This window comes from Antedon bifida, chromosome 1 (genome assembly GCF_963402885.1).
Source record: "Antedon bifida chromosome 1, ecAntBifi1.1, whole genome shotgun sequence".
NCBI classification, from domain to species: domain Eukaryota; kingdom Metazoa; phylum Echinodermata; class Crinoidea; order Comatulida; family Antedonidae; genus Antedon; species Antedon bifida.
In genome coordinates this window covers 28,942,136-28,951,893 of record NC_136226.1, presented here as the reverse complement: position 1 = coordinate 28,951,893, position 9,758 = coordinate 28,942,136, and the positions used below count along the sequence as shown (strand labels likewise).

Genomic DNA, 9,758 nt, shown 5'->3' with positions numbered 1-9,758 from the left:
GAGACGTTTTGGACCACGATTCAAAGAGTGTTGAGTGTTTTCTCTCTTTCTGACGTATGCCTTTGAAGAATAACCACAGTCGTTTGTTTGTTCTCTGGATTTAAAATACAGGGACATTTATTTCGGCTTACATAATGCAAATATATACACGAATGTATACTTTAATATTTAAAAACGGTCATTTACAAGAAAAAAAAACCTACGAAACCTTCTAGTAAGGGCCCATAGGCGGATGTAGGAGGAGGCCGGCAATTACGATGATATTAGGTTAAAGATGTATTGTCCCAAAAACATGAAAATGAAGATTAATTAAGTCAGACTTTAAATAGGCCATTTTGCAGTTTTAATAAAGTTATTCACTTCTGTAAAAAAAATAATGATTTCAATTATAAAAAGACAAACGAAACGGTTAATTTTAAGCAAAAACATTTGTATTTTTTTGCATTAAATTATATTTTTTTTTTCAGGTAAATACTTTTTAATTTAAATTTAATTAAAGTGGCATATTGAAAAAATTGTTCATCACTTAATTTCTCATTACGCCCTGGCCCCACACCCATTTAAAAAATCCTACACGTCACTTGTATCTTCACCTGGCTACCGCACTCAAAGCAATGGAATACGCCATCAGTATATTATTAATATTAATATAAAGTATTGAACGATGGCGGTATGTTATTTCAATATAATATCATAAACTATAATTATTACGATCAGTACAGTACTATTCAATTTTAATTTACTGTAGGGCCTAATATCTATCCATCATTTTGGAGGCTTTTAAGAATAAATTGAATTTAATTAAACTGTACAGTGCTGGACTAAAGCTCTGTCTACACTATCAAACTTTATGTGACAACAAAATGTGATGTGCCCATATTTGAACATGATGATGTCATATCACTACCATATTTTAGCATATCACTACCATATTTGGGCACATCACACTTTTTTGTGTGTGTAGTTTGATAGTGTAGACAGAGTTTAACGTTATACAGGTGGGCTTTTGCCTTTTACGTTTTCTTCTTCAACAATTCTTTTATCTCACTACAAAGGAAATCTTAACTTAAGCCATTTAGCTTTTCTTAAAAGGGATTGTTATTTACGAACGATTATTTACAAACAATTAAAAACAACACTATTCTAGTGTCTACACTGACTATTTCCACCTCTTTTCTCTTCAATATCTTCTGAGAGTTTCTGTCAGAAATACGCAACCAACAACAGTTAATTATAAACAATTGCACCTAAGAGAAATACAAATAAAAAAGTGTTACTTGAATTGGATGTTATTAATTTACATTATTGTATTCAGTATAAAGTCAAAGTAACCATTTATTCATTATTATGATAAAAGAAATGCAATAATTGATTTTTATTAAAAAGGGACTTCGATAAAGCACTTCGGAAAGGTTTAGGGTAATTTTAATTCTAAAAAAACGATAAAAAAGATATACAGTACTCGACTTGTTATCCTAGTTATCACCGGAAGGGAGAGGCGTTTTGAACCACGATTCGACTTATAGAGTAATGTTTGCATTGGAAATAAGGTATTCAGTGTTTGCTCACTTTCTTCGAAGAATAGCAACAGACTGTTTTAGAGAAAATGTTTGTTCCCCTGCCACGTGGATTTAAAATAGAGGGATCACTTTTTTAGAAAAAGAACTTACCGGTAAGGTCGACAGCTTGAGGGTAAAAATGGTTCCAAAATCGGCATTCCTTTTCTTTCAAAGCTTTAGCATTGTCCATATCCACTGATAGCTTTTTGTATTCGAGTTTCGGAACCGAATACTTGTTCCAAATAGGTAGTGGATCTGTAGCTGGATCTCCGTTCTGGTTTTCTTCATTTGGGTTTCTGAAAAATTAAATAAATAATTTATAGTTATACGTGTTTATTTCATTTTTTATATGAAGATTATAATAGTTTCGTTGAATATTAATGGTGGTTATATTTCAAAACACGTATTACTTTACATAACATCTTTTTCATTTTACGTACCCTGTCTTAGCAAAATTCGTAAAATATCGAATCGTCTTCTTCGACATCAGTACATCATCCTCTGAAAGCCGTCCAGCAATGTGTGAAATATCTGTATTGAACTGAAATCCGAATATAAAAGATACAATTTCACTATGCGTTGCTTTCAACCAGGTTTTCCCCCACACGGACACCGTTGGAATTTGCGTCATCTGATAGTAGTAAACGTTCTTCGTCTTTTCTAACAGTTCCCTAACTGTTTTATCACTCGGGCAGACGAACCACCAGTCGCCCAATGCGTTACTCAACTCGTCATATCGATTCTTATTCGCGTTGTAAAAGTGTTTCGTATTTAGGTACTGCATGTCAATAGCGTCTTTCAGGAACGGATCGGAGACGTATTCTAAAAAGTTCACACCGGCGATCATGTCATAGGTTGCTTTATCGATTTCTGGTTCTTCTATGGCATCACTCAATAATAATGAGATGAAGATTGAACCTTCATTAGCGCTAGATCCTATGATTACGTTAGCCTCGTTCATTTCTCCGCGTACCATCTCCATTGCCCTGGCCAAGATAACAGAACCATCAACAACAGGTGTAAATGCGGTTAACACTAAGCTTTCTCCAGTTTCAGAAAATGTCTAAAAAAACAGAGTAACAAATCCGTTTATTAATTCATAATGAATATTAAATTAACAGATAGAGTGATTAACGCGAAAATATACAAAATAACAAGAAGAATGGAGTAAAAGTATTAAACGAAGAAGATTAAAATAGTATGGACACATAATACCGGATGATACACCAATTAAACAAACAATGAAGGAAACTGAAAAGAAAGTAAAAAGACACCAGGAAGACCAAAAGATAACTTGATAAACCAAATAAAAAAAAAGACTTAAAAGAAAAAAAATGTAGACTTTAGCACAATAACAAACCATCCTGCCAAAAACAGAAAAACATGGAAACAAATTGTGGAAAGCGTAATGTCGGAATGACGGAAAACGTTTCAAGAGAGACTAGAGAGTTTTTATGTTCAAAACCGGCAATAAGGCCCAGAATATAATTTCATTCACATCTAACATCCTCACATTATATTTTAGACAAATGCAAACGTTGTAACTTACTCTAATCGTAGCATTGGCCAGAAGTATATCGACATCGATCTTACTCAGACAATTAATCAATTCTTGGGAGTCTTCGAAATTGCAGCCAAAAGTTTTACCGAGAGCACGCCCTCTATTTGATATCGTTGCCTTGTCCACAATGAAACGCGGAGTAAGATACGTACCACTCTACAAAAAAATAGAAATACAGTATTACCATCCATTGTAAGAGTATTATCGTGTCTTTCTCGTCGTCGTATCAGCTACATAAACGCTTCTACTTACGTCCTTTCTCTTTTTCAGTGCGAACATCCGGGAAATTGGCAAAGCTGACGAAATCAATTCGTCAGGCACTGACTGTCGTGTTACTCACACAAAAAACAATGAAATAAACAATAATTAACTAGGCAATACCGTCATAATAACGTTACTGAACAATCCAGAACTCTTCGGAGAGAACAGATGAATTCCTGCGCTGATAGCGCCAGCACTATCGCCGAATAAAGTCACTCTGCTGGGGTCACCACCAAAATCTGAAATTAAATAGTAGGCCTACAGTTTTGAAAAAGACTCCTCACTGAATATTCAACGAACATGCATAAAAATACTTACTGTGGCCTACACACCAGATTCGTAACCAATACATTACAGAAAGGGTTCGATTTTGTTACATGTTATATATTTCACAGGCAACAAGCCCGTAACCAGTTCGTAACCAGTTATAGTTCGATACCATTTAGTCAACAACACTGCTTATGTACCTTTCCTTTAAATTCTGGTTTTTTTTACCTTTTATATTATCTTGAATCCATTGAAGTGCCATTATTTGGTCTAGCAGCCCCATATTTCCTGGAACTACATCATCATCTAATTACATATAAATAAACAATAAGAATACATCTATATCATAACAATTCAGTCACATTTTTTTTCTAGCCTTTTTTAATTGTGGTACTGGTTCCTCCTACATTTTCTGAGATATAGCCCGCGTTTTTATGCTTTACTCTTATTGAGTCGTTCTTCAAATGGGACGTAAAGTCGTTGGTTTCCATGTACATACAGTGCACGAACTTTGCCTGTGTACACTATTCGAAACGATTAGGGGGTCTCCCAGTATACAGATCTTGAAAGTACTGCATTTCTGGCTGCCGTGGGTCCGCGTAGAGGGCCTATTCCGAATGTTCTCGGTTTCCAGTTAAACGCGAGAACGATAATAAATAAACAACAACATTTGCTTCCTTCTCAAGGCCCATTTACACTAGGACGATAAATAGATAAGCATGCATTTTCTTACATTAAAACAAAACAAATTATAAACTATTTTGTTCTAGAACTATAGGAAAATCATTTATGCTGCCTTTGATAAAAAATAATATTAAAAGTCAAATCAAATGACGTCAAGATCAATACAAACAATAACATCGTTGTATTGTCACGATATTATTCCTATTACTAATATCATGACGTCATTTGATTACATGTGTGAAAATATCATATAGTTTTAGGATGAACATTTTTAGATTTGTATAATTTTGTTTTATGTATGAAAAATGCATTATCTATTTATCGTCGATCGTTATCGTCCTACCGAAATAGGCCTTAATGGGCACAAAAGTACAAAATTTTAGTGTGTGTGTAGATAGTACCTGTAGATAGAAATCCAAGAAGACCCAGTCGGTAATTCAAGGTAACTACGATGACATTTCCAATAGCAACGATTGGTACTGGGGAGTAGAATTCATTGGCACCCATTCCGTATGTAAATGAACCACCGTGAAGCCACACCATCACTGCTAGCTTAGTATCCTATGGAAAATAAAATAATCTAAATAATCAAACTTTATGTGACAACAAAATGGGATGTGCCCATATATGGACATGATGATGTCATATATCTACCATGTTTGGGAATATCACTACATTTGGGCACATCACACCTTTTTTTTGTCGTCAAACTAGTTTGATAGTGTAGACAAAGCTGAGCAGTCATAGAAGAAGTGATTAGTGATTTAAATCTGAGTAGGTCTACAGGTTACGGATTAACATTCCAATTTGCTGTAGTAGGTAAATAAAAGTAAATATAAAGATTGCTAATGTTCTGGATTCAAAGATCATATAGGACTAAAAACCATAACAACACGTGACGTTAACACTGTACTCGAGTAGTCTTTGAGGCGAGATGGTAGCCTGTGATAATTTTAACTTCCGTAATTTTAAAAGATATAAATATATATTTTTAACTATATTACAGTACGTACTGTAGGCCTACATGTTATAAAAACATGTTTTTTAACATATTTTTTAAATATTTTTGATATCTTTGTCACGGAATGCAATAAATAATAAAAGTGGACTACACACACGAAACAGAAAAAAACTAAAATTACTAATGGATGGATATAAGTTTTTAATTTGGTTATCACCTAGATAATAAAGAGAGAAGCGCGCATTGCCTTCCTTTAAAGATGTATTGTCCCCTTGAAAAAATAATTCTTAACAAAAATTTGGTTGAATATGCCATTTTAATGTAACATAATAGTTATCCACTTTCACCAAAAATTGGATCTAAAAAAATGTATTTACCTGAAAAAAACTGTAACTTAAAGCAAAAAATGGTCAAATTGGCTGCCAGCCAATGGGTTTTGGTTGATTTTAACCATTTATTTTGTCATTTTATAAGTGAAAACATTATTTTTTTTTCTATGGAAGTGATTAACTTTATTAAAACTACAAAATAACGTAATCTAAATCTGATTTAATTAATCTTCATTTTTCATGTTTTTGGGGGACAATACGTCTTTAAATTAGTACATGTAGTAAATATGTTTATACATTCATTCATTCATTCAACGGAGTCACATCATTTTTCATGCAGAGTTTATACCACAATGTCCTTATAAACTGTATGGGAAAAGCGTTTTCTAAATTCCTTAATCTATCGGTATGGAAATGTAACTACACAACTGAACTTTAAATCTACTTTATTATTGCTAAAAAGGGCAAAGTAGGAATTTTTCTCGAGAAATCCTATAGGCCTACTTATGCACAGCATAGAGACATCCTCTAATGTTACATCACTCAAATTGTTACTCATGTTGTTACCGTATGTTTTTATAAGCATTCTAAAATATACTTAGGCCTATAAATACGTTTCATCATTTCTTTTCAAGAAAAACCAAAGGTAATAAATACGACACTGTTTTTTATTCAACAAACGTGTCTCATAACCTAATAAACAGAACTAAAATCATAAGAGCAACATTAACACCTTTTCATAGTACATCGTACCCTCGTCAAAAAAACGTGCATTTGCTGAAAAAGAAAGTGGTAGGCCCACAGCCGTCTGAATTAAAGAATATGATCTTACCCTTTCGCATAACTTTGGTGTGTAAATATTAAGATATAAACAATCTTCACTTGTTTCCAAGTCACTAGAAACAAAAGTCGATGGTTCTTGTGAACAAGCTGGTCTATTGAAAGATGCGTTATAAAACCAAGGCTTTGTAGTCGGTTTCCGTTTAGGTTCTGGTGGCATAAAACGTACCGGGGGCTCGGCGTATGGTATGCCTTCAAAAGCGTCAACGGAACTGTTTATATTCAAGAACTGATCGTCAATAAACTCATACGTTTTCCCGATATAAACCGTGCCAGATATCTCTACCGAAGTTTCAAACAATCGATGTTGTGGATATCCGAAGACTGTGCCTAAAACGGCAAGAAGAGTAATTGGAAAATACAGCATCTTAATGTACGACAGTCTGCCTGAAACTTGCATCCGTCCGTTTCTGGGATCCACACTCGCAGTATTATGCCTAACAACTGACCTAGAACGCGTTTTTACAGAGGGATAATGAAAACAACAAACAGTTTTATGATTGAAAGAAGTCTTTTGTTATAAAATACCACAATGATCTCCCGGTAGTTGGATGTATTGTTCCTTTTGTTATCTATTAGTTATTATTCCCGTATTTTAATTTAACATTCTTCAATATAAGGTCATATCCTGATCAAGGACTTAAGTATAAATCCGCACCTTTCTGAAAAACAAATCAATTAGTATTTTCAATGCAAATATTTGTACTTATAGTGAAGCAAATAACCTCCGCCCGACCCCTCCCCCACCCCAATCTCAACAGGATTAGCAATTTAGTTTAAACGAAATAACTTCAAAAGCATCTTTCAATGCAACAATGTTTAATATTTGTATGATTTTACACTCTCAATGTTTACTTATGATCGATCAATTTAACAGGATTGTGCCTTAAATATTGATTTCCACTAGATAAAAATCATGTCGCAATGGTACGTAACCGACCCAACGTAAGAAAAAACCATCTTCTATCAGTGTCGCATTCCCCTCGTCGGAGAAGTTGAAATCATGCGGTTTTGAATAGCCTCTATTGGCACTGTGCTTACGTCATCGGTTCCCCCAACACCCAAGTTTGTTTTCTTACAGCACGTTGCGTCCTAGTGAGAACCAATCTTTACCCACTGATGACGTCATATAGGCCTACATACAATTGAAAACACAACAGATGTATGCCAATAGATTTACAGTTGTATGTATTTTTACCTCAGGTAATGTATTCTCTGTAGGCAATTATTTCGTCATTATCTTTATTGACAATTATGAATCTTTGTTAATTGGTAAACGGTAAATTCAAAATTATCCTTTCTATTGAAATCAATAATTATAAATCAATTTTTAATTCAATCACTCCGATACAAATGTATATCACGAAAACATTTAAATATGATGGTGGGATGGAGTATGGGAGATGGAGGGTGGAAAGCGGATAATGCGAGACTGCTGGAGAAGCAGTATGGGAGACACTAGATTGGAGACAGGTGGGAGACGACAGATGGCAGAGGAGACGAGAATCGGATGTGAGATGGAGGATGTGGGTGTCGCTGCGACCAAGATAGCAAGGTCCGGTACCGGAGTCAATTGTTCGGATAATCAAAATGACGATGTATAATTAAAATTCCGCGATATTGCGGTATTTCGTTGGTGATCCTTCATGGAATTTCCATACAACAACGTGTTTGTTTAATATTTAATTAATTGAACAACTGTTTTAATATTCGTTTGTATCTTATCAGTTTATGGTCTATGGAAAGAGTGAAAAAGTGGTATACTTTTAATTTTGTTATTACTATGATTGAACAAGTTCAACAAACCGAACTTGAAATGTACCGGTCCTATGTTTCACAAGATGTAAAGTTCACATCATTATGTTTCACACACAAATTAGTCAAAAATTACACTGTGAAAATTGATGTCTTTCATTCATTGAATACATTAATTAATCAACAAAGCGAACGTGACATGTACGTCATATGTTTCATACCGGTACATGACGTAAATTTCAAGTTCTCATCATAATTATGTTGGCACACAAATTATTCATCAATTACACTTGCACAATACTTTTCATTCATGGTTTTTCTTCATCACAAGAGCCTGATTCGCACGAATATTTAGATTTCTCGTGCTTTTCTTCTTTCTCAAACATCTCCAGTTTTTCTGGAAAACAATATAATTTATATATCAATTAATATTAATCAAAAGCAGACTACTTAAGAAAAATATAAAAATGTGGGTAGCACAACCTGGAAATCAATACATTAAAAAAAAGTGCCAAGCTAAAATTTAAAAAAAACCCAACTAAGTACAATTAGTAATATACATTTACCTTGCAATTCCTTCGCCTTTGGTAGAATATCATTAATAAATGCACACCGCTTGAAATTCAATGCATTACTGTTTTGCATGGTTGTTGAAATATCCTTGTAACTATGCTCGGCAAGTGTAAATTTTTGCCACTTTGGGTATGCCAAAACTAAGTTACTGTCACCACCGGAGTTATTAGGATCACTGTTTAAAATGGAAATATAATAATATAATATATTGTTTTGTAAACATGTGGAGGAAATAATGGCAAATAGCGACATCATTAGAGATGTTCCTTACTAATTTAAAGTTATAGGCCTATAGCAAAGTAAAATTAACGTACCCTGTTTTGGCAAAATTTGACCAGTACGTCATCATTGCATTAGTAAGGCGGACTTCTTCAGCAGGTAATTTTCCGTAATACCAACTGTTTTCTTCATTGTAATGCATACCGAATACAAAAGGTAAGTCATCACCATGTGCAGCTCCCACATCTTCCATTCCCAACAACGACCAGAAGGATCGCGAAGGCACATGGGTCATTTTGTATAGATACACATTCTCCTTTCCCGCGGTAGCCAATTGTCTCGCCGTCTTTTCTGTTGGACAGACAAATATCAAGTCACCTACCATTTGATAAATACTATAGTAATAGTCTGAATCTGGATTAGCTAGTAGTTCATCGGAAACGTACACATACTTCAAAAGATTTTTCTCCAAGTCGTACTTCAATCCCATCCACGCCATTTCAACAAAATAATTGTCGTAAAATGTGCGATTGGCTACGCCTCCTACAATTGAATGTTTTACGAAAATGGATCCTTCATCGGAAAGAGTTCCCAACATGATGTCAACGTCATTTATTGCGTTCGGGTCATCATAAAGCTTATTCGGATCATCTGGCAGAAATTCTCCATCAGCGTTAGGAACAAACATAAGCGTAGAAGGATTCTCTCCATTTTCAACTGCCGTCTATTAAAAGCAAATTATAATAATT

At 34.3% G+C, this 9,758-nt stretch overlaps 2 protein-coding genes across 7 annotated transcripts in view; both read right to left on the bottom strand.

The window, feature by feature from the left end:
• Positions 1 to 510: 510 nt before the first annotated feature.
• Positions 511 to 6,967, bottom strand: LOC144855086 (acetylcholinesterase-like). Its single transcript, XM_078712939.1, has 8 exons — positions 6,455 to 6,967; positions 4,734 to 4,893; positions 3,877 to 3,954; positions 3,502 to 3,620; positions 3,109 to 3,276; positions 2,000 to 2,622; positions 1,671 to 1,855; positions 511 to 1,247 (listed from the first exon to the last, which is right to left on the bottom strand). Exons 1-8 carry the CDS (start codon positions 6,860 to 6,862, stop codon positions 1,228 to 1,230), a joined length of 1,761 nt encoding a protein of 586 aa, XP_078569065.1. The 5' UTR covers positions 6,863 to 6,967; the 3' UTR covers positions 511 to 1,227.
• Positions 6,968 to 7,301: 334 nt separating this feature from the next.
• Positions 7,302 to 9,758, bottom strand: part of LOC144847862 (acetylcholinesterase-like) — a 30,478-nt gene continuing 28,021 nt past the window's right edge. Inside the window, exons 6-8 of one of the 6 annotated variants that reach the window (XM_078704458.1) lie at positions 9,105 to 9,733; positions 8,778 to 8,965; positions 7,335 to 8,590 (exon numbers count right to left, since the gene is read on the bottom strand). In XM_078704458.1, coding sequence (XP_078560584.1) covers positions 8,589 to 8,590; positions 8,778 to 8,965; positions 9,105 to 9,733 — 819 coding nt within the window. In that variant the 3' untranslated portion in view covers positions 7,335 to 8,588. Of the gene's footprint in view, positions 8,615 to 8,777; positions 8,966 to 9,104; positions 9,734 to 9,758 lie in introns of all 6 variants that reach the window. The other 5 variants (XM_078704408.1, XM_078704467.1, XM_078704425.1 and 2 more) reach the window with 5 other exon arrangements.